At 37.8% G+C, this 12,011-nt stretch overlaps 1 protein-coding gene across 1 annotated transcript in view; it reads left to right on the top strand.

Annotated features, from left to right (window-relative positions):
• Positions 1-9,419: 9,419 nt before the first annotated feature.
• Positions 9,420-12,011, top strand: part of LOC103183152 (cytosolic 5'-nucleotidase 1A-like) — a 28,685-nt gene continuing 26,093 nt past the window's right edge. Inside the window, exons 1-4 of the mRNA XM_007900470.1 lie at positions 9,420-9,491; positions 9,637-9,804; positions 10,344-10,473; positions 11,145-11,267. Of these exons, the coding sequence (XP_007898661.1) occupies positions 9,420-9,491; positions 9,637-9,804; positions 10,344-10,473; positions 11,145-11,267 (493 nt within the window). The remainder of the gene's footprint in view (positions 9,492-9,636; positions 9,805-10,343; positions 10,474-11,144; positions 11,268-12,011) is intronic.

The following is a 12,011-nucleotide window of genomic DNA, read 5'->3' as shown; positions in this document are numbered from 1 at the left end:
GCAGAGCATCACTTGACAAACAGTGATTGTATGTTCAGGGTTTGTGGAACCAGAGTTGAACAATTTGGGGTTTGAAGATAGATTCACAGAACTCCCAGATCTAATTCTTTTTAACGTTCCACAAATATTACAGCGTAAGATATATTTCTGCATATATATTCAAGAATTTTTTAAGAAAAAATATTATAATCAGAGATTTTCTTTTTACCTGTCCAATATAACAGAATATAATTCATATTGGTGTGTTATACAGCGCATGTTACTCAGTGCAATATTTAAATGTTTACACCAGCAAAATATGTTCATATTTCTAAAGTTCAGGCCATTGGTTGGAGCCCATAGTGTTGAAGGTAAATTGAGTATATACATATATATATATAAATCTAAAGGTTCATGTTATGTTTGAATCGATAAAAGACTGTACACAGTGAAATTTAGTTAATTGAATATCGGATAATTGAATAGCTCGATTTATTGAATAGAATTTAGAAATCCCAAATTTGCACACCTAATCTTAAGAATATAGATTGGTTAATTGAATACTGGATATATGAATAATTTGGTTCATTGAATAATTTTTCTTGTGACCATTCATATATAAATTAAGCCCCAAGTCACTACCTTCTACATTGCAGCGTGAACATCATCGGTGGCCCCCACCTCTTTTCCTCCCCTCCCCTAGACTCTCCTTGCTCACCAGTGAGGCCGCTGGCAATTGATCAGTTGTCCACGTGCGAGTGAGTGTGTATCTGACTGGTAGAGGATGTTTAGTCCGGCTATGTGAATAGTTCAGATTATCGAATAGTTTTCGCTGAAGATTGAGTATTCAATTAACAGAATTTCATTGTATAGTAGATCATTTTATAGATATCACAGATAAATTCATCTGTGAAGACACATTATAATGTAAAGAATCAGTGTTCCTCAACTGGGCAAGCGCTCTGAGGTGCTACGCTGCATTAAGGGCACTATATAATTGCAAGTTGTTGTTGAGTGCAATCTTAAGCTCACAAAAAGAGCAAGTACTGATTCCAGATTTACATAACTATTTGTCTGTGTTGTACTTCCTTGCTCTCTTTTCTGTCTATGTTACAATCTTAACAAGTTGGTTCTCGAAAAGAGTTAACCTAGTTTTACAAAGAAGCAAGCAACATTTTAGAATTAAATTTTAATAATGTGTCGAATTTGTTTATAATGAGATGTGCATACATGCTATTTTCTCCGAGATCGAATACCACAATGGATGGTTTCAGGCGAGGATTATACTATAGGTTCTTTAGAACGTGTTTTTTTTCTCATCTATGATAAAGTCTGTGTCAGTATAAAACTAAAGAATCAAAGTGGGATACATCCATAAAGTATTGCAGTTTCTTTTTACTTGTACAATTTTTGAAAAATATATCGCTAATTTTCCCTTTGTCTCCTGGATCTCTTGCTGAGGTGCACAGCAGGAACTTATAGTACCTTCAGGAAATGGCCATTCATCGCAATGCTGATATGGGCATAGTGTGTCAGCATTTATTTAGTAGTTATTAGCATCACACTCAGTCCTGTCCTCACTAATGTTCACACACGCATAGCGGGAGGAGTCTCTGGGGTGGGAATGCTAGCCTGGGGTTGTTGAGCCCCAGCTGCTGCCCCATCTGAGATCAGCTAATTTTGCACACATTCTAACCACCAATCGTTCGAACAGCGTGGTTTAGTGCCCAACCCGGAGGTGCCTGTATCCCACAAGGCCTTTGTAGAAAGTTTTAAACTGAAAGACTTTCTGACTGATTTTATTATTGTCATCATTGGAGAGTGAACAGTCTTGAGGAATGTTTGTGCTTAAGTGCTGTGTTTTTGATTTTTTAATAATTTTTAATTCTTGCGACTATTCAATAACTAAAGCAAATTTCTTGAAAAAGTGTTTATTTTAATACTTTACTGTCGTTCACTTCAATGATCACCTTTTTAAACTGTTGCTTATTAAAGTCAGTTATATTCTGAGGAGACTCCCTGGTGACATATTTCTAAAGCCTGTTTTGGTGAATGTAGTTATTTAACCCTTTCAAATAAATTAGTAATTTTTTTAAGAACAATCTGGTAGGGACTCTCAGGATATTGCAATATCTTAGCATGTTGTTCTTTCAACTTCTTGCACTTTGGTTTACTCCAACCCAGATTGAGGAAGTGAAAATCTCTCTCTCTCTTTCTTCCCCAATGCGAGATGGGCTACATAAAGCAGTTTTGAACAGGCTTATCCGAATAACTAGTGGTGATGGGTACAAAATTGGCAAAATTGTCCGTCTGACTCTTGTAGTAAGAGGGTTCTGTTGAGCATCGGGGCTAGAGTATGTTGCAGTTAGAGTAGAAGCAGGTTCACTTGGAAGCTGGCTCATCTAAAAGTAGACCTTATTTTCATTCTGACTCAAGGAGAGGGATATTCTCTGGTTGTCCATAAATACACCAATCAAGACATATTATTTGAATGTATTGGGGTCTAGGGAAAGGGGTTACAATGAGATTTACCAAGGAACGATTTGGTAAATTTGCTGATCAGCAGAAGATAAATTTGGGGTTCCTGAATTGAGAAAATATTCTATTTTCTAATATTCCTCACCTAGCTGATAATTTGTAGAGACTAAAATAACTCCACCCTCAGTAAAATTCTAGATAGAAGGAAGTTAAGTAATAATTGAAAAACATGTCTCCTTCTCCTTCAAGTGACTATTATTCATAACAGGGTAGAATTCACTGTATTTTAAATCAAGTGTGATATAAGTTGAGTTTTTGTGCACCTTTGTTTAATATATTTGCCTCTTTAGAGAATTGGTGTATATGTAGATGATTCAAGTCGACTGTACTGTATTGTAGCACTTTCTTTGCAACTTTTATTTAATGAAATCCTGTTGGAAGCATGTTTTGATGGAACATTTTTTGTTCAAAACAATGTTTTTAATACCATAATAATCAGTTTTGAGCAGATACATAATTTGTTGTGGACTGTTGTGGTTTACTGATACAAATACTGCTATTGGTTAGCAGCTACTTTATACTTTACATTTATTTTGTATATTCTGTTTACCGGAATAATCCTCTCTCAAATTATTTCATAAATTCATGGTTTGATGGAACGCTTGGTTTTAATGCCATGATAATGAGTTTTGAGAAGATAGATAATTTGTTGTGGCCTGTTGTGGTTTACTGATATAAATACTGCTATTGGCTAGCAGCTACTTTGTACTTTACATTTATTTTATATATTCTGTTTACCGGAGCTGATCTCTCAGATTATTTCATAAATTCATGTTTGTTTTTCTATTTCAATAAAGCTGGCTTATGGAACATTGTGATTCATCAGTTTTTTTGTTGCTTTGCTCCCAAGCTTATTCTTCTGATGCTATCCAATTGTTTTAATTTTATATTAGTCGTGTAAGCACTCCGAGGCACTATCCTGCGTGTAGGGTGCAGGGTTGCTGCTGTTGTAGCACCAACACCTTGGGACATCCTCCCGATGTGAAAGGTGCAATATAAATGCAATCTATTGTTGTAGTGTTATTGTTACATCAAAAGGAAATCACTTATACTCAATGACTTTATGACCTTTGGAGAAATATTAAATATAGTTTTGATTTTACAGATAATATTTACTACTGTATTGTTTACATCACATTNAAAAAAAGTGTTAAACATAGGGAAAAATTAATGGATAGCAATTAATGTGTGTGTTGTCACCCAGCTCAGAGCCAAACAAACAGGAGAGGATGGGAACTCACAGAAATCGAGGATACAGATGGAGGCCATTCAACACGTTCTATTTGGATCTCAGATACATATTACATGGAAACAACAGAATTGACTGGAAATTAAAATCACTGGACACATAATACGTGCACAATGAGGCCCAGAGTGGCAGCACAACTCACAGGAGTACAGTAAACCTATATTATACCAGAGCTTTGTATACAACCTCCCAGCCCAGCTAATTGACTTTTGTACTATACCCAAATGGTGACTGTCCTCCTGGGGGTGTTGGGCGGGGGAGGTAAGTGGCATCTCCTTGGAGCTGACCTGGCTCCAAGGTGACACGCTTGACATTGGAATTTTGGAATCGAGGCACAGCCCTCTGTGGCATTCTCGATTGTCCGATTCCTGAGCCAGTCGGGTCCACAGTATTCCTGGGCACTGATGATGACAAAGCAGCCAGCCTGACTCATCGGCAGGATCTGGAAGGAGAAACCAGTCACTGGGGGCAGGGAGTCTCCCAATCACTCTTGTTAACCCTGCAAGCCAAAGTCCTAATGGGTAGGGTGATCCTAGGTAAACAAACAGCAGTAAAGCTTGCCAGACAGCGATATCAATGGCAAGCTACTTATTTTTTTGCTGGTTAGACTCCAGCAGTACCCCAAAGTATACCCTAGGGGTCCCCAAGCCTTGACTCTTGCCAACCTGCAGCTAATGTCTTCCGGAATTAGGTAAGTGGGATGCGGCCCTCCAGGAGAGAGTGTTCACTCCATTCCAACAATCTATCTCTGGGATTTCTGTGTGTTGGTGAGATGCATGGAATTCTCAGCTTGGTTTGGATACCTTTAAGCGTGATGGGTTTCCACTTGTGTCAGACACCCAGTTGACCAAAAAAAGTATTAAAAAAAAGACCTACTTCCTGATTATCAGATTGTGCAAAACAAAAGTAATGTCTGAGGCAATTCTGATGATCAGGAAGTTACTTAGCAAGAACCAGCAGACTTGCAGGGAGCGTGCTGGCTACATGCATTCACAGTGAAACTGGCTACCGCACGTCGGGATTTTATGGATCCAAGCCCCCATGTTATAATGGAGCTCAATTGTAGTTTTAATTTTTGAAGCTGGTTTTCTATTCTTTTAAAACCTACAGAAAAACAATTTAAAAATTAAGGTGGTGTTCTACAATTTGCCAAGCTCTGTACACTTTGGCACGCTAAGAAATAAGAGTAAATCGAGTCGAAGGGAATTTCTCTCCCTGTTTGTATTATCTGATCATTGCTTGCAAGGTCAACATCTGGTCAATATCATGCAGTGTACATGAAGTATATTGCCTTTTTTGTTCATCTTTCACCCTCATAAGAATCTTTTTCTGCCAGGGGGGAGGGGGATGGGTGGGGGGTGAGAAGTGAAATAAAATAATTGTGCAGCATGTCCCAAATAATGATTCCTGCTGGGAACCAGATATATATCACGCTAATACATGAGAACTATGCATCAATACAATCAGAAATAGATCACAGGTTCATGTGACTCACGTCCGGTTATTGGCATGAGCTGCTACTTGTGATTTGCTGTTCCAAAACCTGGGTGTTAGACACCACTGCAAACTAAAATTCATATCCTGAATTTAATAAATTGTAAACGGTTACGAAAGTTCACCTTTCTCTGCCTATCATTTTCCTTTGCTTTTCTCATCTTTAGGAAGCAACTGACCCTTTTCTTCCTTCAACTGAGCCAATTCAACAACAACAATGCGTTTATATAGAGCCCTTCACGCAGGGCAGCGTCTTGGAGAGTTTCATTCAGCTCCAAGAAGACTCACTTACCTTTCCTCCGGGGAAGGAGAGTCACTGAAAATAAAGAGTAGAGATCGCTGGGTTTCTTTATGACATCACAAGGAAGTTGCCAGTAGAGTAGATATTGCAAAACAAACAATTACACAGAAAGTTGCAGGAGCAGGAAAGGTCATTGGACGTCCAGTCCCAAAGCAAACGGATAGGATAAGGAGATAAGCAGATACTTCAAAACCAATTTTACATCTTTACACAGAGAAACATCTTGAAGTGCTTCACAAAATAAGAATAGCTTGAAACTAAGTGAATGCTGCTGTCTAAGGAAACGTGGCATCTTATTTCCACCCGCAGTGTCTCACAAGCAACCATAAGATGAGTAACCAATTACTCTGAGGTTTCGTGGATGAATTTGGATGAAGGAGGAATGTGAGCCTGGACAATCGGAGAATCTCTAATCTTAATAGAAATAGTGGCACAGAATCTTTATGTCTGTCTGAGTCACAAGGCAGACAAGACTTCAGTTTAACAACTCGTTCGGAAAAGGGATAATGATCTTGAATAAATTAATCACAAATAATACTTGTATTGAATTAAAAGCAACTTATCTTGTCAACACATTTAGGGACTCTTTTGTGGGTAAACATGGAAGCTAATCAGCGCCAGCATCATCTCAAGAACAATAGTGAGGTAAGTAACCGATTGATTTGAATTTTTTGATAAATTTAGGTTAGGGGGAGAATAATGGCAAAGCTACAATAGATTGACCTTTAAAATTATAAAAAAAAATTAAAAAACAGAGAGAAACAATGAAATAAAAGAATAGAATAAATATGTATTTAAATAATTTATTTATAAAATATATTACATAAAATGAATAATATAATAAAATACATAAAATGAATATAAAATAAATAAACATGGTAGCACTCTCACCTCTGTGTCAAAAGATTGTGGGTTCAAGCCCCATGTAGGGATTTTAAAGTCACAGTCTAAGGCAGGCTGGCACCCCAAAGTAGTGCTAAGGGACAATTCTACTGAATTGTCTAAGATGCCACCACTCATATGAAATACTAAACCAAAGTCTGTCCCATATGCCTGCTCAATTGGACATTAAAGACCTTATAATAATAATAATAATATTTTTTGTATTTGATATAGTGACTTATCACGATCTTTGAGACATCTATTGCACCATTCAAAGAGAAAAGGGAATTTTTCCTGGTGTCCTGACTAACAATTCCCCAGATAAATTGATCATTCATTTCATGGCCCTTTGGGGGACCTTGGCTCCTAACAGAATACACAGTCACTACACTTTACAGTAAATCCTGTGAAGCACTTTGAGACGTCCTCGCAACAAAAAGCCACTATATTATAGAACCATCCGACCCATCATGCCGGTGCCAGCTCTTTGAAGGAGCTACCCAACTAGTCCGACTCCCGTGCTCTTACCCAATAGCCCTGCAATTTTTTCTTTTTCAAATACCCATCCAATTCCCTTTTGAAAGCTACTATCAAATCTGCTTTCACCGCCCTTTTGGACAGTGCATTCAGATAGTAACAACTCTCTGAGTAAAACAAAATTATCCTTTTCTCCCCTCTGGTTGTTTTGCCAATTGAAGTCCTTCATCCCTGGTATTATTTGGGTAAATTTCTTTTGCACCCTCTCCAAGGCTTTGAGCAATAGAAGAAAAGAGTAAAATTGGATAAAACTGGAAGACACAGGTGGGGAGCTTGGATCAAAGTGGCAGGTAACAACCGTAGGAAGAAGGGACTAGAGATCTAGATCAGACATTGTCTACTGAAACTTGAATTTTATTACTTTGACTCTTTGACTGAAGAGTGAAGTGAGTCATTTGGAATGGTTTTAGTTGTCAAATGGAACTGAGTCTAAAATAGCACCGACACAATGTGCCACTTCTGTGCTATGAACATTTTATGATTCTATTCTATGAATCTAGCCCACAGTGATGTCCAAAAGTACTACTCAGTCTGGAAATCTCTCCTTCAAATCTCATCATCTCCTACCCAAGGTTTTCAATGCCTCAACACATATGTCCAAATCTAATACTCATTCTCTCTTCTAAAGTGAATAACACAGTCTCACTTTCCAGCATTCATTCCTCAACTCTGCTTTGGTCGTGATTGGCTTTCTTTCAACACTGTTCAGTTCCATTCAATTCAAATCGACAATAATCTTCACTACTTCCCTTTGACTGGAAAGATGCATTTAAAATGATTTTATCAACGGAAATTTTTAGTTCTTGTTTTTTTTATAGCACCTTAACATATTTGAACATCTCACAGTTTCACAAGTGATTATTGGAAAGTGTAGGTACTGTATGTTTGTGGACAATGCAGCCGCAGCAGCTGTTTCGCGTAGTGTGGTCTCACAAGCATAAGATGAATGATCAATTAATCTGGAGGATCATTGGAAAGTACACATGGTAATAATACTAATCCTTGCACTCGATATAGCTCATGTCATGTCTTTGAGACGCTTCACAGAATATACTGTAAAGTGAATTGACTGCATGAAAATCCGTTCTCTTTTCGAAGTTTCATGAGATTTTTAATATGTTTGGCTGTGTAAATTTTTTTTATATCATTGCACATTAACGCAGATCTCTGCATTTCTACTAGAATAATTATCAAAATCATGTGACCGCCATTCGCCCAATGGATCATTCAGATCCACCTGTGGAGTACTTGGCTCAGTACTCTGACAAGAGGTGATCCAAAATCACTATCCAAATTGTACTCAACCCTTACCACATGCATCTGTAAGTAATAATAATAAGGCTTACATTTGATATAGCACCTTATCACATCTTTGAGACGTCTCAAAGCACTTTACAGAAGATATTGTGAAGTGAATAGATTGTGATTCTGTGGACGAAACATTATTCAACCTGAATTATAGTACTGTATATAATCTATAATGCACTCTAACCTAAGATAGTCCATAAATCTTGTAAAACATTTGATAATTATCACATTAAAACTGTTATAAATTATCACAAATATATCCCCATATATAACATTCCCAAATAATTTATTAATGTGAGTATCATGAGTCAGCTATCATTCCACTTCACCAATAAGTATTGCTTTATGGAAATGAGTATATATTCAATTACATTATTTATATTAGTCCTTGGATTTGATATAGCACCTTATTATGTATCAAAACATCTCAAAGCCCTTCACAGGATAAGCTGTGTCTTGTTGTGACTGTGTGTTTTGTGGGTGAACACGATCGCCAATTTCCGCACAGCAGGCTTCCACAAACCACAAGTTTCCTAGGATAACAGGAGCGACTCCATTGTATTTCGCCCACAAAATACAGTTAATCCACTTTACAATACATCCTTTGAAGCACTTTGAGACGTCTCAACAACATGATAAAGCACTATATCAAATGCAAGGATTATTATTATTATATCATGTTATAAGTAGGTCTAAAACAGCAAACTGAAGTTTTAGAATATTCATGTAATAATAGCAGTGTCTAATAGCCTGATATCACCCTGATAGCAGGCTAGAGGAAAGAGGATCTTTATTCCCTCTGGTGTTTGCAGTCTGATAATGTTGTCTTATCACACCCCAGGCCTGTTCCCAGTGAGCACAGCTCAGGATGGTTTCCCAGCCTCTATCTGTGACCAACCTGCAGGTCTTTGTGACACTTCCCCCGGGTAACACCCTGGAGGAGCAGGGCAGCAGGAAAGGGGGGGGGCAGCAAAATAACCCCAAACCCCTCACATTAACATCTCCCCAAACCCCCTCCCAACACAGTCCTGTTCTTTGCAGCTGCATTGCACTAAGTCACCAGCCTTTCAACGGCAAGTCTCTGGGAAGGAGTGGAAAGCAGGTGGGATGAGTGATAGCGGGCTCTACACTATGGATGACCAGGATATGTGCCACACGATACTTCCAGACAGACCATCTTCAGCCAAGAAGAAAAACAGAGTTGTGAGTACATCTGTGTTGTCAATGTCCCCGAATGCCTGTGTATTTGTATGTGTATCTAAAAGGTGATCCGGAAATTTACAGGAAAGGTAAGTTTGTGTGCACGCCTGTCAATTTGAGACAGAAGAGACTAAATGATTGTTTTTAGCCCAAAGCTCAGCATGCCATCACCGTGGCCGTGTCTTCACGAACCCTCTTCAACATGAGCGATGAAAGGGCGATCTTCGAGGCAGAAGGCCTGGAGTGTTACGTGAAATACCAGCAGGATCACGAAAACGAGCCACTCAAGAAGGGACACGGGTTCCCTTTACTCAAGGTAAGGACCACCACTCAACCTCACTGAATGCTCTGTCATCTTATAATTTTTGTATAGTTTCTGTAGCTCAGTCTGCACTCGCCTCGCAAGCAAGAGACCTGGGTTCAATTCCCGGCAGGGCAAAACGTTGGGCAAGTTTTCTTACTTCACATGCCTCTGTTTACCTAGCAGTAATTAGGAACCGGGTTGTTAGTCGATTGGTGGATCGGTTTTCTGGGGGTAATAATACCTTCAAACAAACAAAACCAAAAGAATTTGGTCACTCAATCCATGACTGTTTGTGGGTCTCTGGTGTGCGCAATTTGCTGCTGCTTTTCGCCCACAAAACATACAGTCAATTCACTATACAGTATATCCTGTGAAGAGCTTTAAGCCATCTGGAAGATGTGATAAGGTGCTATATCAGATGCAAGAATTATTTTTATTTATTATTTCCCTTTGCATTATGTAATTTTTTTTGGTGGGGGTGGACTTTGTATACAAAAGCCTGAAATAATTGTAATTGTCTGATAGAAATACAACATATGCTTTCCTTCTAGGCAATGGAAGCCGTTAATTCTCGACTACATGAACTTTATCCTGGCAGTGAAGAGTTGTTTGATGTTGTTCTAATGACCAATAACCATGCCCAAGTAGGAGTGAGGTTGATAAACAGCATCAATCATTACGGTATGTTCACCCAAAACTTGCATTTTTTACCAACATTAACATTCATTGCAAATATATTATCAAAGTACATAACTATAGCAGAGCTGCAAGCTACTATTCAGTTTCCACGAGTTGTACAATATTGATGGAAGCAATATTGGTATGATTATCCCTCCACTTTCAATTATTTTATCTCTCTGTATGTTATCTGCATCTAATCCTCAATTTCTTGTTGAAGCTCTGTCTTATCTCACGAGTCAGCTGCGCAGTTAACCTGAGGGTGTATTTTATTTCTTATTCAGGTTAATTTTCTGAGTTTAAAATTTTTTAGCAAGTGGTCTGACCATTTCCTTTTCAAGTTTCCAATAAAGCGTTCAACAATATCTCACGAGCTGTCTGTGCTATCTCCGTCTAAGTGTGGAGGACTTGCATCTTGTAAAGCTTTGTATCTGTGAGGGATTATACCTCACTGACTCATTTTGGTACTATTACTAATACTAAAAGTATTATTTCTTCAACACATAAATCACTGAATTTAGCTTATTGAATCCAAATAAAAAAAGTAATTAGACATGTGTATTGCAAAGTTTGTTGTCAAATACTTCTTATACAATATCTCACTTAACACCAGTTGGTTAGACAAACATCAAATGAAAACACATTTTAAATTGTTATTTCCATTTTTGTTTTAGGTTTGACAATTGAAAGATTCTGTATGACAGGAGGAACAAATCCTGTCAATTATTTAAAAGCATATCACACCAACCTGTACCTGTCATCAGATCCTTTAAAAGTTGCAAAAGCATTAGGCGAAGGTAAGGGCAAAGAAACTAATAGATCACAGAAATAACATTTGCAGCATGTATATCACAAAATGATACATTTCAACATTAGGCAACACTATGGTGTAGAAGTGTAGAAGATCTACACCAAATATCAATAATTCTTTCAAAAGATCAGCTATGCAGAGGCTTTATGTTAAACTGATAGTTTTTAATGACAACTGCTGAGTATAACCCATGTGCACTGTTGTCTACTTTCGATAAATCAGTGGCTGTCAACATTTTACAATACACTTAGTCTTAGTACTTTATACTTTTTTGCCCTTATAACCAGAGACAGACAGGTTCATACATAAATTAGTAGGAACACTCTCCCTCAAGCCTTCTTCCTTGCCCCCTCCTTCCCCATTTTCAGATCACACCTGAAAACCTTTCAGTTTGACTGTGCTTGTGGTCACTTCCCCCCAGCTCGGCCACTGTTCAGCGCTATATAAATGCAAATTGTTGTTGTTTTTGTTGTAGAATGTTTTGTTGCTGTAAAAAACATATCGTACAAAACTTCTCCAGGTCTGGTGCCTAATATCAGTTATTCTCTGGTCAATTGAATACCAATTTTAACTTTTAAAAATAGAAGCATTGCTGAGTGAAACGCAGTGATTTAGTTAATGGAAGTTTCTTCCTCTAATTCAATAGCTTTCCCATCTTTGCAATGTAATTTACATATTCTTCCTGATTTTTACATATTGGTTTCTATATTATAGCTAACAGTTGTTTTAT

Source organism: Callorhinchus milii, unplaced genomic scaffold (genome assembly GCF_018977255.1).
Source record: "Callorhinchus milii isolate IMCB2004 unplaced genomic scaffold, IMCB_Cmil_1.0 Scaffold3, whole genome shotgun sequence".
Classification (NCBI taxonomy): domain Eukaryota; kingdom Metazoa; phylum Chordata; class Chondrichthyes; order Chimaeriformes; family Callorhinchidae; genus Callorhinchus; species Callorhinchus milii.
The sequence above is the reverse complement of the archived record's forward strand: the minus strand, read 5'-3'. Positions and strand labels throughout refer to the sequence as shown.